This window comes from Leuresthes tenuis, unplaced genomic scaffold, assembly GCF_036924035.1.
Source record: "Leuresthes tenuis unplaced genomic scaffold, fLeuTen1.0.hap1 SCAF_12, whole genome shotgun sequence".
Taxonomy (NCBI): domain Eukaryota; kingdom Metazoa; phylum Chordata; class Actinopteri; order Atheriniformes; family Atherinopsidae; genus Leuresthes; species Leuresthes tenuis.
In genome coordinates this window covers 3,819,239-3,835,038 of record NW_027325366.1, presented here as the reverse complement: position 1 = coordinate 3,835,038, position 15,800 = coordinate 3,819,239, and the positions used below count along the sequence as shown (strand labels likewise).

Below are 15,800 nucleotides of genomic sequence, written 5' to 3'. Positions count from 1 at the left end.
TTGTACAATGTCATTTTAATACTGGTGCTTGTCCATACATATTGTAACTTTTAACTCTAAATGTTTGTTTAAAAAATGTATCAACATTATGGTGAGCGTATTTATGCATTCATTTACTGGGTTTGGTTTAAGTTCTTTTGCAACATGGTTTCTACAGTTTTTACCTTAGTGACATGTCAGCAATATCATCAGCTGAATACATTTTTCTGCAGTTTTATGATATAGTGCCATGCTGACAGTATATTTCAAATGTTGAACACTTTGTGTACAATCAGACGTCCCTGAAACGGTGGCATTCCTGACAAGTATCCTTACTGGACAAGCTGGGAATGAGAACAGGTTGGCTAAAAATGACAGTCACAGCATGACAAAGTAAGTTTAAGAGGTGCCACCTTTAGTTTTGCAAGAATGACACTTACATTTTTAACTTGTAGGTGATCAAATATTAAACAACTATTAGAGCTACAATACAGAATGCACATTGAGGACTTGTTCAGAGTTTTTAAACCTTTTCAGTGCAAGTAGAAGATCTCATTTTCTAAATAACTTAAAACTTTCTATCTCTTAGTGTGTCCAAATTAACGTACTCTGCTAATAAATGCTGATTAATGAGAACTTTGAATTCATTACAGTGAAAATTTAAGGCAAAACTATTGGCATATTTTTTGTTCTGCAGCCTATTAGGATCATCTTACAGTATTAGAATGAATCCATCCATTTTCTATACTTGCTTAATCCGTCAGTTGGGTTGCAGGGGGCTGGAGCCTAACCCAGCAGTCATCAGGCAAGAGGTGGGGTACACCCTGGATGGGTTGCCAGTCCATCACAGGGCCACACAACCACACACACCCCTCAGGACAATTTTAGAGTCACCAATTAACCTAACATGCATGTGGGAGAAAGCTGGAATACCCAGAGAGAACCTAAGCATACATGGGGAGAACCTGGAAACTCCACACAGAGGGATTGAACCTGGAACCTGCATGCTGTGAGGTGACGGTGCTAACCACCACACCACCGAGCAGCCCTCATAGTAAACATCATATGGAAAATTGCTTGGTCTAACCTTGTCCAGCCTCTGTAATGACTTTTACACAAAATTAAGTAGAGTATTTCAGTCAAGACACCAAAATGTCAAATTCATTCCATGAGGACCATAAATGTCACCACAACAATTCATTGAACTCTATCTTGGAACTCTTGGGGTTCTACTTTGGTTTGGGCCAAACTGTTTGACTCGGTCGTCTATAATAAAAGGCTGCCATTTGTTTTCATTTCTACCAGACACTACCCCGCTCTCCTTAGAGAGCTTAGAAAGGATGTTTAAAAAGTCCTTTATCTGTGAAATGCACTGACATTTGATTTTGAGATTGGCATGCTTGTATTTTATCTGACAAATTAAAAATTGAACTCCCATTTGGAGAAATGTACGTCCATGGTTTTAAAGTTTTATTATTTGGCTGATCTTCTCATACTGTCAACTTCCTTTTTTCTTTGTTTAATGTTTCCAATCATTTTACAACCATCTGATACATTTTTGTGTTAAAATTTTGCCTAATTTGCCTAACTTATTTATTTCTAATACTTAATAATAGAAGCAGAATGAAAATCGGCAAAGAAATTGCTTTCAAAGTGACCCACAATCAGGAAGGAACTACTAAACTGCTAAAATCTTCAACATTATGCCAGTGCCTGATATCAGTCCCTTGTGGCCACAAATGACAGAAGAATGCTCATTCCTCCACCAGTTGGGCACTTTCCAGTCAATGACCAGATGAAGTTTGAAGCATATCAAAGTTTTCACAGTGGTTTACAGTTATCTGCAGACCTGGCAATTATTCCAGCTATCGTAATTTACTTTTTACATGCAGTGATAAAAAAATATTTTCATTTTAAATCACTGTCCTCTCACTACCTGTCAGACCGTCCAGGAAAATCACAGTTATTGTACCAGGTCAAGTTTACAGAAGCGTGTAAAATAATTTCTCACAGGCCATTACATAGAATAATCAAGCCTTCTAAATGTTTTTAACAGATTCTTGCACCAGCGATAATATTTGGGAGCTGGTATGAAGCATCACTGTTTCACAGGATTGTAGATTCTATTAATTTATTTAAAGTAATATCCAACAGGTCAGTCAGGACCATGACAGGAAAACCCTGTGACTGTCTTTATTCAAGCATGATTAATGTTTTAATCTTAATCCAGCTCACCGCATTTTGTTGAAATAAGAGGACTATCGCCTTGCTTTCTTTCGAAACTTTGACATTTTTAACTTGAAGCACAAGAAAAGGAAAGTTTATAAAATAGAATATTTCTAGGCTTTACTGCTAAACTAGAATAGAAAGAGATACAAGCTACAACTGTCTCCTTAGCCAGGCGTGTGCTGGCCCACTCTTTTCGACTTTCTGGGGTGCCTGGCCCGAATATTGGGCAGGGCCTCTGCCGCTGCTGGTGTTGTACTGCTTGTGCTTTTTTTTTCTCCCTGTTCGTCTACTTGCAGGCTCCTGATGGCTCTCCACCTGGTTTCCCCACAGAAGCCGTAGGATGTTTTTGGTTTCTACAGATATAGCAGCTAGTAGTCTGGTTTTGTCTTGTTTTTCATTGTTTTCTCCAATCCTTTCTTTCTATCTCTATCTTGTTTCTCTTTCTTTTTCTTTGCTCTCCCTCTTTCCCCCTGTCAGTTCTGGCACTATTACGTGGAAAGTATTGTAACAAAAATAAATAAATGAGCAGTACTTGGGAATCAAGGGGAGCTTTACATTCATAAAGCTTCCCTTGGCAAAGCAAATGGCATAAAATGGTATTCAGATTACAATTCCGCTGCCGTGATGCTGAACAGGACAAGGGGAAAAGAAAAAGATAAAAAAGTAGAAACAAACTGCTGTATGTTTAGTATGATATTGTGCTTTAGCTAAAGTCACACTGTTCAAGTAATCAGTAATCAACAAGCAGTGAATGTGTAGTGCTTCTCCAGGTTTTATAAAAGAAGGACACTTCATTTACAGGTAATTATGAACTGATTAGGTAATGATCAGTTCATAATTACCTATAAATTTGTAAATTAATAGTCCTAATTTATTACATATTCAGAAAGTATCATATGCATGATCTGATTATTGCATCACATTTGATGTACATTATCTTTATTTCTAAAAAAAACTTTGGTTGGCTTTATATTGAGCTGGTTTTACTTCAAACAGAGAACGTGTGACTTAATGCTCAGATGCAGCAGCAGCTCTCTGTTGATACACAGTGTCTAGCCTCATTCTTTCAGCCCATGGTCAACTTACTGTCTCTGAAAACCCTGGAAATCACAGGGACCTCTTGTGCTGCGTTTTTTCCACTTGAATCTTTTTCACACATAAATTTCCTATGTACCACAATATAAACCGTAAAGGAGTTGAGGAGTCCTTTTTGAATTGTCAGACTGCATATTTCCTCCTCCAAATGTGTTTTAATCAGATTTAGGTAAAGACTCAGTGCTGATCATGGTTCCTGTTTGCCTTCTCAACCACTTTTTTTGTGTTATCGAACATGTGCTTTAGATTGATGCTGATAGTGCTGAGGGATCCAAGATCTTCATCTGAGGGCTAGTAACACATTTCACTCTGAAATGCCTTGGTAATCCTCTGATTTTAACATCTCTTTCATATATTTAATGCCTCCTACTCCAGAGGCAGAATGCTTCATGCTTCACAATGTTTACTATTCCTCTTTTCAATACTGCCCACATTTTGTCGCCTATACATAAACAGATGCTTTCGTTTCCAAGGAACTCTTTTTTAGTTACAATATATAAGAAAGGTTTATCTATAAATGTTTGTGCAATGTTTGAATTTACTTATTTGGGCTTTCTTTCAATGGTACTGCTGTGCTTGGTTTGAGCCCATGGAACCCTACTTGGCTCAGTGTTGCATCCACTGTGGATGGAAGCCTCAGTTTGAGATTGCTCCATATCAGCAAGAACAACACTGTCCTATCAGCACTTCCAGATTAGTTTGTTTCCCGATATCTTGAAGCTTACTGTTGTGATTCATTTGTCAGCAGTGGAAGGTGAATTCATCATTCGCTCTGAAAGCCCAGTCTTACCTGAAATCATGTTTGTCCATGTGTCCAAAACATAGTAATATCACAAAAATTGTAAGATGGTAATGTATCTCTAAGCAGTTGTTTTCCGTCAGCAGAATTCATGTGACATGAATGTAATGGAGATGCGTTAAGCATAGAAATATGTAAGCTGGAACTGTTTAGCTCTTTGTAATTCGCAAACTATGAATCGATTGATATGTTAACCATGTTGTTTTAAACCTAAACATGTACAGGTGAGGCACAGCAAACAAATAAGGAGGTAAACAGAAAAGTGCCAGAAGTATAATAAGTATAACATTTTCAAAAAATTTGTGCAAATCAGAGATCTCCAGCACAAAGGTGCTTAGAGTTTCATAAAGGTTCTATGGTTAGGACCTCCTTTTCAATATGTCTGGCCAACTGATTACTAGCAAGCCCATGTCTTGTGGAGGTTGTTACATAGGAACAGGTATGAAGTAGGGTGCTGATGTGTTGACAAAGAATGGGAATGTGCTGATCTAAACTTCAGTTGTATCAAGGTGGGGAACACGGTAAGGACATTATCGTTATTTAACTTTTTTCAGCATCCTAAAATGTTGTGGGTTGTGAACAAATGTAGCCATTTAAAGTTCTGTCATGAAATTAGGTTGTCTCAGGACAAACTGTTGTTGTTTTTACACTGTGGTTATAAAGGCAACAATCAACTGAGCTGGAAATAGGTGGCATGTAGACTGATTGTGTTTTGAAGGCATTTCATGCTAAAACTTTTTAAACTTAGTGAAATATAGACATTTAAGTGTAGTGCTGTTTTTAAAAAAACGTACATCAGTTACTTTGAAACACAAAATACAACTTAAACTCTACATCACCAAAATGATTATTAGAGGGTGAGATCTTTTCAATCAGATGTCCATAATTAAACTATGTCTTACATATTTTCATCTTCAGTTGTTGCCACCCACATTTCCTCCCATCACCTCATCACTGATTAAAAAAATCAAATCAAACGTAAGGACTACATTTACCTGTTGCCATGGTGAATCAAAGTGTGGTAGCTTCATTGATGATGACTTTGTTCTCACCACCCAGTACTTTAACTCAGCCAGAACACGGAGCCGACTGAGCAAACAGATCAGCTGTTTGAGAGCCAAGTTTCTCATTTCAGTGTTGATCAAGAGAGACTTTGTTTCATACAGCTGCTTTCTGGAACAGACTCAACATATGTCTAGTCCTATTTTCAACTTTGTTTGTGGATTTTTAATTCATAATCATATGGGTAGCAATTATTAATCAATAATATATTTTATGTAAGCCTTTTTTTTCGATATGCCAAAGCCTTTTTTATTTATTGTTGAGGTAGTTGTTTTATAACTTTTTATGTTTAATTTAAATAAATTGACAGCCATTATTTGTGAATGTCTAAATTCTCTACTTATCATATTGATATTCTGACCAGAATGCATTCTGAATCAATTTTCCTGAAATAATTATTTTGGCACATACTAACAAAAACAAACCAACACAATATCTGAATTGACCATATAAACAGAGCAATTTCTAAACTATTTGTTATTACATTATTTTTGCCTTGAGTCATCCACCTAAGTGGTGACAGCAGAATTCCTGATATATTTTTGAAGTGCATTATTTTTATTCATTAAATCCTGTAAGGGGTTGCGGTGCTGGATCCAATGTCCATGATTATGTAAAAGCAAGATGACTCTTCTGCCCACAAAATCAAAATGGTGACAAACATTTTGTAGCATCACTCTAAACAACTCTGACTCTTCACTGGTTAATGACTAAGGCAGCATGTCATGCATAATAAATTCAGTTCAACCTAAGCTTATGTCACATTTCTAAGATGTTTTGACTTTTTTCTTGCAGCCCTTCACTGCCAGCATTTAAACTTGATTAGTCTATCACATATTCTCTCTCTGTTCTGCAGATGAACTGTCACATTCACACTTTTTAAGGGTTAGCGCCACATCACATTCATTCATTTCATTGAAAAGTACAGGGTCATCTGAAATGAGACAATTGACCATTTTAAGGTGTTTTTTCCTAAAATTTCAATTTGTGGGGGTCAATAAATACCTGATAAAATGCTTAAAATGACAGCCTTGAAAGTGAATGTTGACCAGACTTGTCAACAGTGGCAGCCTCTGGCGTCAATAATCACTGTATACACTGTATGACTCATGCTACAGTTTTGTCCCTGGGTGGTGACTCTTCAAACCCTTTTGTACCTACAAGGTACAGTGTAATGCTGAGGGGAGAATACAAATGACGGACAAATAAACAAGACAATGTAACTCAACACAGACTGGTGTGTTAGGCCTGACTGTCTGTCTACAATGAAATTAAATCAAACATCTGTTGCTTGATCAGTTGCGCTCACTTTAACAGCTGATGACTAATGTTATAGCCTGTTTTTGCTATGTCGTTATTTTTAATATGAAACTATTTAAAACTCATAAGGTGGTCACTAAAGTCCAAAAAATATTACTCAGAAAGCTAAAAAAAAAAAAAAAAACTGCATGAATAAGAAAAGCGGATACAGTGTTTCCTACCTGTGCGTCGATGCACGTCCAATAAAGGGAAAAGTTTAGGATCCATAAAAGCAAGTTCATAGCTCGTTGGTTTGCTTTCACTCCCAACAGTGTAGGAAAAATAACACCAGAAATACAACGGTGAGATGTCCGTTAAATTAAATCCCCTGTGATATCGGCGCTGCTTCAGATAAGATTAGAAACTTTCCCCTCAAGTTCTGGTCCACAACCTCAACCACCCAATTACACATCTGACTTAATCGAATCTTCAAATCCACCTTTTCCCTCGCAAACGCTCATCTCGTGTGACGTGCGGAGAGGTTACCCGAAATGTCTCCTGTGAAAATCATTCACGATCGCATCATTGCTGCCTCTGCAGAGGAAGAGTCCCGGAAACGCACTGGTGATTCCCGTTAAGGCTGTGATGTGGTGAATACAAACCTGAGCGCGAGGAACAATCAGTGGGCTTCACTTTTTAGGTGCCATACGATTTTCATATAGGCTATCATGAGACCTCTTACCGTGGAAACACTACGCTGTATACAACTGCAGCAAGGCTACCTGCCTCTATGACTGTATTACTGATAGCCACCATGTTATTTGTATGGAAGATTCTCCTTCTTGAGTATTAACTCCTTGCACGCGCTGCTGATTAAGAGCAGCAGCAGTAGCACCATCGATGTATGTCCACGCTATTTGTAACAGGGAAAGTTTATTTTTTTAATTGCGTTTTTTTATGCATTTAGGTTGTGTCCACATACAACATCCAAATCTAACTTAATCTAACTTAATTCAAAATAATTTTAAATTTAATATCAGTTCACTAGCAGAATTTTTTTCATATCAGGCATTTTGCCTTTTAAGTTTAAATCACTGTTACCACTAATAGTCATGATGACATGAAGGATGAATCAGCTTGATTTAGTCTGCTGGTCAACCTTTGTAAAAACAGGCTTTTGTCATATGAAGGCCTTGTTTGCAAATAAAAAGGACTGAAATTACTTCCCTGCATGAGTTGTTCTTAGTATTTTACGGACAACACTTTGTTGTTAGCAGTTTAGCGAGCAGTGTTTGCTAAGGTCCTAAATGAAATTATCATTATGATGCAGAAGTAAACCCAGAATGAATTGTTTTCAATCACTTAAATCTGTTAACATTCTATTTCATTATCAAAGACATCTGAAGAGCCTACATTAACTTGCTGGCAAACATTTACAACACTGTCACTCGTTAGGACCAGCAACTTTATCCATCAGAAAGAACAGAAATCCAGGTATGGAGCTCGGCAAATGCCACCAGGAGAAAAAAATCCAGTGGATTATTAAACTGTGCTCTTGGTCTAAACTGATCTGTGCGCAGGGATTTTTAAACTGTGCTCTCGGTTTAAATTAATCTGTGCGCAGGGATTATTAAACTGTGCTCTGGGTTTAAACTAATCTGTGCACAGGGATTATTAAATTGAGCTCTCGGTTTAAACTAATCTGTGCGCAGGGATTAATAAACTGCTTTCTGTTTAAACTAATCTATGCGAAGGGATTATTAAACTGTGCTCTCAGTTTAAACTAATCTGTGTGAAGGGATTATCAAACTGTGCTCTAGGTTGAAACTAATCTGTGCACAGGGATTATTAAAAGGTGCTCTAACTTTAAACTAATCTGTGCGCAGGGATTAATAAACTGCTTTCTGTTTAAACTAATCTATGCGAAGGGATTATTAAACTGTGCTCTCAGTTTAAACTAATCTGTGTGAAGGGATTATTAAACTGTGCTCTAGGTTGAAACTAATCTGTGCACAGGGATTATTAAAAGGTGCTCTAACTTTAAACTAATCTGTGCGCAGGGATTATTAAATTCAGCTCTTGGTTTAATCTAATCTGTGCGCAGGGATTATTAAACTGTGCTCTAGGTTGAAACTAATCTGTGCACAGGGATTATTAAAAGGTGCTCTAACTTTAAACTAATCTGTGCGCAGGGATTATTAAATTGAGCTCTTGGTTTAATCTAATCTGTGCGCAGGGATTATTAAAGTGTGCTCTCGGTTTAAACTAATCTGTGTGAAGGAATTATCAAACTGTGCTCTCGGTTTAAACTAATCTGTGCACAGGGATTATTAAACTGTGCTCTAGGTTGAAACTAATCTGTGCACAGGGATTATTAAAAGGTGCTCTAACTTTAAACTAATCTGTGCGCAGGGATTATTAAATAGAGCTCTTGGTTTAATCTAATCTGTGCGCAGGGATTATTAAAGTGTGCTCTCGGTTTAAACTAATCTGTGTGAAGGAATTATCAAACTGTGCTCTCGGTTTAAACTAATCTGTGCGCAGGTATTATTAAATTGAGCTCTTGGTTTAATCTAATCTGTGTGCAGGGATTATTAAAGTGTGCTCTCGGTTTAAACTAATCTCTGCTAAGGGATTATCAAACTGTGCTCTCGGTTTAAACTAATCTGTGTGCAATATTAAACTGTGCTCTTGGGTTAAACTGATCTATGTGCAGGGATTATTAAACTGTGCTCTCGGTTTCAACTAATCTGTCCGCAGGGATTATTAAATTGAGCTCTTGGTTTAAACTAATCTGTGCGCAGGGATTAATAAACTGTGCTCTCGGTTTAAACTAATCTATGCGCAGGTATTATCAAACTGTGCTCTCGGTTTAAACTAATCTGTGTGCAATATTAAACTGTGCTCTCCGTTTAAACTAATCTGTGTGCAGAGATTAATAAACTGTGCTCGGTTTAAACTAATCTGTGTGCAATATTAAACTGCGCTCTCCGTTTAAACTAATCTGTGTGCAGAGATTAATAAACTGTGCTCTCGGTTTAAACTAATCTATGCGCAGGTATTATTATACTGTGCTCTCGGTTTAAACTAATCTGTGTGAAGGGATTATCAAACTGTCCTCTCGGTTTAAACTAATCTGTGTGCAATATTAAACTGTGCTCTTGGTTTAAACTAATCTGTGTGCAGAGATTAATAAACTGTGCTCTCCGTTTAAACTAATCTGTGTGCAATATTAAACTGTGCTCTTGGTTTAAACTGATCTATGCGCAGAGATTATTAAACTGTGCTCGGTTTGAACTAATCTGTGCACAGGGATTATTAAATTTAGCTCTTGGGTTTAAACTAATTTGTGCGCAGGGATTAATAAACTGTGCTCTCGGTTTAAACTAATCTGTGTGCAGAGATTGATAAACTGTGCTCTCGGTTTAAACTAAACTGTATTCATTTTAAACTAATCTGTGCGCACGGATTATATAACTGCTCTCGGTTTAAACTAATCTGTGTGCAATATTAAACTGTGCTCTTGGTTTAAACTGATCTATGCACAGGGATTATTAAACTGTGCTCGGTTTAAAGTTTAAACCGAGAGCACAGTTTGATAATCCCTTCACAAAGATTAATGTAAACCGAGAGCTCAATTTAATAATCCCTGCATACAGATTAGTTTAAACTGAGACCACAGTTTAACCCAAGAGAACAGTTTAATATTGCACACAGATTAGTTTAAACCAAGAGCACAGTTTGATAATCCCCTCACACAGATTAGTGTAAACCGAGAGCAGTTATATAATCCGTGCGCACAGATTAGTTTAAACTGAACACAAGGATTATTAAATTGAGCTCTCGGTTTAACCTAAACTGTGTTCAGTTTAAACTAATCTGTGTGAAGGGATTATCAAACTGTGCTCTTGGTTTAAACTAATCTGTGTGCAATATTAAACTGTTCTCTTGGGTGAAACTGTGCTCTCAGTTTAAACTAATCTGTATGCAGGGATTATTAAATTGAGCTCTCGGTTTACACTAATCTTTGTGAAGGGATTATTAAACTGTGCTCTCGGTTTAAACTAATCTGGGTACAATATTAAACTGTGCTCTTGGTTTAAACTGATCTATGCGCAGGGATTATTAAACTCTGCTATCGGTTTAAACTAATCTGTCTGCAGGGATTATTAAATTGAGCTCTCGGTTTAAACTAATCTGGATGCAATATTAAACTGTGCTCTTGGTTTAAACTGATCTAAGCGCAGGGATTATTAAACTGTGCTCGGTTTAAACTAATCTGTTTACAGGGATTATTAAATTGAGCTCTCGGTTTAAACTAATCTGCGGCAGGGATTAATAAACTGTGCTCAGGTTAAACTACTCTGTGCGCAGGGATTATTAAACTGTGCTCTCGGTTTAAACTAATCTGTGCCCAGGGATTATTCAACTGTGCTCGGTTTAAACTAATCTGTGCCCAGGGATTATTCAACTGTGCTCGGTTTAAACTAATCTTTGCTCACTGTTTTTTTTGTTTCTCCTAGTGGCACCTGCCGGGCTCCGTAACTTTGTCTGCTCCATAATACAACTATTTTTAGGCTGTTTATCCGGATTTTTTTATATTACACATGATGTATATTAATTAAATTAAATCTAATTAATTATAAATTAATTATTTATTATTTCATTCATTCCTGAAGAAAATTATCTTACTGCAACATGAATAATTCTTAATGATATCTTATTTTTGTAGATGAATTACAAAATAAAGTAAAATAAAAATCAATTTGCAAACTTTTCAAAAACTGAAGTGTAGCAGAGAGTGAGTGTAGTTGAAATCTTAAGACACTGCTATAAATGCATTGGAATGTTTTGTTGGTTGGCAGCGGATTACATTGGTAAACTCTTGGTAAAATCCGACAGCATGAACAGAAACTCACAGCCAACAGCTCAATATGCAGAGACACAAAGACAGGTAGAGAGACACTATAGCTGTTCCTGTAGCCAAATAACATTGCTTTCCCAATATTCCAGCCTCATCTCTGCCAGTGTCCCAAGCTTGTCCAACCCATTAGCCACTTATTCCACTTTTCCCTCAACGATCAGGTGAAAGCTCCTCCTCCTTTCTGCCTGCCTTGTTCCTGCCCTGTATCCCCAACATCTTCTTCAGCTCATCTGGATTTGTCAGCTTGGACTGATTGAACTTTGGAAAATTTAATCAGCTGCTCCCAAATTTAAACAACTCTCCCATTAAGCATCAGAATGTGCTTAAGAATACGTAAGAATGTGTCAGAATTAGTAGCAGAAATCATTACGGACGGGCTGTGGCTCAGTGGTTAGAGTGGGTCGTCCAATAACCAGCGGTTTGATTCCCACTCTCGCCACTCAAAAATAGATTGGTGGACTGAAAGCTGGAGGGGCAACAGTCCATCTCCTTGCCACGGCCGAGGTACCCTTGAGCATAGCACCATACCCCCATGCTCCCCGGACGCTATGATTAGCTGCCCATCGCTCCAGTGTATGGCATTTGTCTCTATGAGTGTGTGACCCTGTGCATGTGTGTTCAACAGGTGCCAACCTGGATGGGAGAGAAATTTTGGGTGAATAACATGACGATAAAGTAATCTTAATACAGCAGCATTGCATCCAGAACACCAAACATAGGAAAATGTATCAAAAATCAGAAACCCCGGTGGAAAACTTTGCTCATTTGAAAATCTCAAAAGGAAAGAAAAAGAAAGGCAGAAAATGTCGAGAGCTACTGCAGCAGGCTGCCACTTGTTAGGATCTCGGATTTAGGACGCAGATGCAGGATCAGGTTCAAAGCACTAATGTTTATTTACTAAATAAACTTAGAGGCAGGTCGAGATCTCCAGACAGAACAAAAGAACGTGCTGTTACAACTAAAAATCACTCCTGAAACGGAGGAGACAAAACAGGATAAAAACACTGAGAATGATACACGATGGCTACAGAATCAAACTTTAACAAAAGGAATGCTCACTTCAGTGGACACAGGGAATAAATACTACAGATGGTTTGGATGACTAGAATGACGGACTGATGACACGACAATCTGACACTGGACACAGGAAGACAAAGACTATTTAAACACATGAGGATCCCAGGGGAACAGGTGGAAACACTCAGGGAATCAGGGAAGACCGACAATGGACACGGGAGGAAGGGCAAGTTATCTGAAACGAGAGGAGACGTCAATATTCCAAAATAAAACAGGAAGTAACAAGACAGTACATGAAACAAAAACCTAAATCCTGACAGAAACCCCCACCCTCAAGGATGGCTTCCAGACATCAACAGAGGGTGGGAGGGAGCTCTGAAGGGCCAGGTCAGATCTCCGGCGACCCGGACGTCCCTTCAGGGCAGCGATGCGAGGTGCGGTTCTCCCAGGAACAGTCCAGGCGCCCCCTGGCAGCAGAGAGTACAGACGTGGGTCCGCCTGGACTCCCACTAGTGAAGGTGCGCTCACCTGAGTTTCTGCAGGTGATGGCGAGGACACAGCTGCACCCACCCGATCCACCCCGGTGACGCCTGTAGCCTCCTCCTCAAGGAACGGCTTCCAGACTTTCCCCAGATGGGGTGGGCGGGTGGGACCACCGGAGCAGGCTGGATCGTAGGTGGGTCAGGCGCAGACTTGGCATCAGGTGTGGACTTAGAGTCAGCGGAGTGCTGGTGCAGGACCTCTTCAGCAGCAGGATGCTGCAGCAGGGCGACCTCGGCGAAGGCCGTCTGAGGCTCGGAGAGGACCGGCTGGAAGGCCGGCTCGGGCCTGGAGGAGACCGGCTGGAAGAAGGCCCGGCCCGGGCGTGGAGGAGACCGGCTGGAAGAAGGCCCGGCCCGGGCGTGGAGGAGACCGGCTGGAAGAAGGCCCGGCCCGGGCGTGGAGGAGACCGGCTGGAAGAAGGCCCGGCCCGGGCGTGGAGGAGACCGGCTGGAAGAAGGCCCGGCCCGGGCGTGGAGGAGACCGGCTGGAAGAAGGCCCGGCCCGGGCGTGGAGGAGACCGGCTGGAAGAAGGCCCGGCTCGGGCGTGGAGGAGACCGGCTGGAAGAACGCCCGGCCCGGGCGTGGAGGAGACCGGCTGGAAGAAGGCCGGCTCGGGCGAGGAGGAACCCGGCGAGGAGGAACCCGGCGAGGAGGAACCCGGCGAGGAGGAACCTGGCGTGAGGAGCCCGGCAAGGAGGAGCCCAGCGGAAACGCCGGCTGTAGCTTGGCAGCTTTAGCGGTTCCTTGGCGGAATTAGCGGGCTGTGCCTTGGCGGAGTCTGCGGGCTGTGGGAACGGCGACATAGAAACACACACTGGGGAAGCAAAAAGAGAAATAAACGTCTCATGAAGCGCGACCGATACCTCAGTCGAGTTTTCTCCGAACATGTCTATTAGAGCCACTAAATACTCTTCCTGAGCCAAGTCCCAGACTCCCTGGAGTGCGAGGTTCGCTGGAACCAGCCCCGTCCCAAACTTGTCCAGGACAGAGCCAACGGTCTTCCAGCGGATGTACTTTTTGGCCCCCTCGGCCACACAGTGGGTCAAGTTTCTGAATCAGCTCTGGAGAGCAACGAAGACTGCTGGTTCCATTGTTGGGTAGATCCTCTCTGTGGCGTTCTGATCCTGCTGCGTCTTTACTGGCCAGTTTGTACTGTCAGGATCTCGGATTTAGGACGCAGATGCAGGATCAGGTTCAAAGCACAAATGTTTATTTACTAAATAAACTCACAGAGAGGCAGGTCGAGATCTCCAGACAGAACAAAAGAATGAGCTATGAAACATTACAACTAAAAATCACTCCTGAAACAGAGGAGACAAAACAGGTTATAAACACTGAGAATTATACATGATGGCTACGGAATCAAACTTTAACAAAACAAAACTTTGAAGGAGGAATGCTCACTTCAGTGGACACAGGGAATAAATACTACGGATGGTCTGATGGTTTGGATGGCTAGAATGACGGACTGATGACACTGGACACAGGGAGACAAAGACTATTTAAACACTTGAGGAGCCCAGGGGAGCAGGTGGAAACACTTAGGGAATCAGGGAAGACAGACAATGGACACGGGAGGAAGGGCAAGTTATCTGAAACGAGAGGAGACGTCAGTATTCCAAAATAAAACAGGAAGTGACAAGACAATACATGAAACAAAAACCTAAATCCTGACACCACTAATGCAATACCATTCTAGAACATTTGATATGGGCAGACTTCGTAATTAGAGGGTATGACATCTCTTTAATATGTAAAAAACGTTTTTTCAGGGACTTCAATATATGATAATTGAACAAATGTTAACAAAGATTAAATTGTTCATATTGTGTGGTAATGACAATCAAATATCTTACCAATGAACATTACCAAAGACTGGGTGTCTTGCTTTGGGTCTTCACAGAAATCTTCTGTTGTTTGTTTGTGGGATCTCTCTACCTTAAGATTTGACCTTAGTGAATTGTAGTTCCCTTGGATTTGGACCTTTTGATTATGTTGGTCACAGCAGAAAATTCTACTTGTTTACCTTCCAACTCTCCTGGGCTGCTTTTGTTCTGTGTCTTGGGACACTGTTCATGATACTATGAAGCACTGTCCAATCACTTTGTCCGAGTCAGAGCAGACAGTATATCCATGTACACCTCAGAATTTGTCCAGTGGCTTCTCTGTCACATCATCAATAAACACAGTGGCCGTGTGCCACTGGAAGCCACAGATGACCATGCAATTACACTTCCTCCATATGATTTATTGATGCTAAAGTTATTTCAGGCCATCTCCTCAATGTTTTTCATCCTATCATTCATTATATGTTGTTTTCATTTGTCCAAAGAACGCTTTTCCAGAAATCTTTTTAATTTTTGTCTGAATATTGTGAAGGTTTTTTGTTTACCATGGAGAGGAGCCTGTGGTCGCTGAACACTATTGTCTCCCATCCTCTACCTGTCTTCTTTCCTCATAATGCATTTAACTATTAATTTAGACACTACTTATGTTCCTGTTATCTTTCTGATAGATCTGGTTTGACAGCCTAAGGATGAAGACAGAGTTGCTTTTATTACAAGCTGTGAGTTCACAGCAACAGATCCCAAATGCCATTCATCGAATTAACTACAGATCTTTAGCTTGCATAACTGAGTAAAAACCATCAATGGACACACCCACAGCTGTCAACAAAACATATTTTTGGTCAATGGTGCTGTTACACTTGGAACAGAAAAACATCCACACAAATAACATTTTAAAGGTGAACACATTCAAGTTAAGGCTGAGAATCTGCACTTGAAGCCCACATTCACAAGTGTAAATTTAGTATATTCTGGTAATAAGATTTTTTTTAAAACTGTTGGTGAACAAATACTTCAGAATATTATTTTTGACAGAAGTTTTCTTAGTCTTTTCAGACACTTTATA

At 40.0% G+C, this 15,800-nt stretch overlaps 2 protein-coding genes across 2 annotated transcripts in view; both read right to left on the bottom strand.

The window, feature by feature from the left end:
• The window catches only part of pth2ra (parathyroid hormone 2 receptor a), a gene marked incomplete at its 5' end in the record, with an annotated part of 62,274 nt that extends 55,542 nt beyond the window's left edge, over window positions 1-6,732 (bottom strand). The window contains one exon of the mRNA XM_072397866.1: window positions 6,646-6,732. Within this exon, the coding sequence (XP_072253967.1) occupies window positions 6,646-6,732 (87 nt within the window). The remainder of the gene's footprint in view (window positions 1-6,645) is intronic.
• mrasa (muscle RAS oncogene homolog a) overlaps window positions 1-15,800 on the bottom strand; it is an 80,455-nt gene that overhangs the window by 12,522 nt on the left and 52,133 nt on the right. The window lies entirely within an intron of this gene.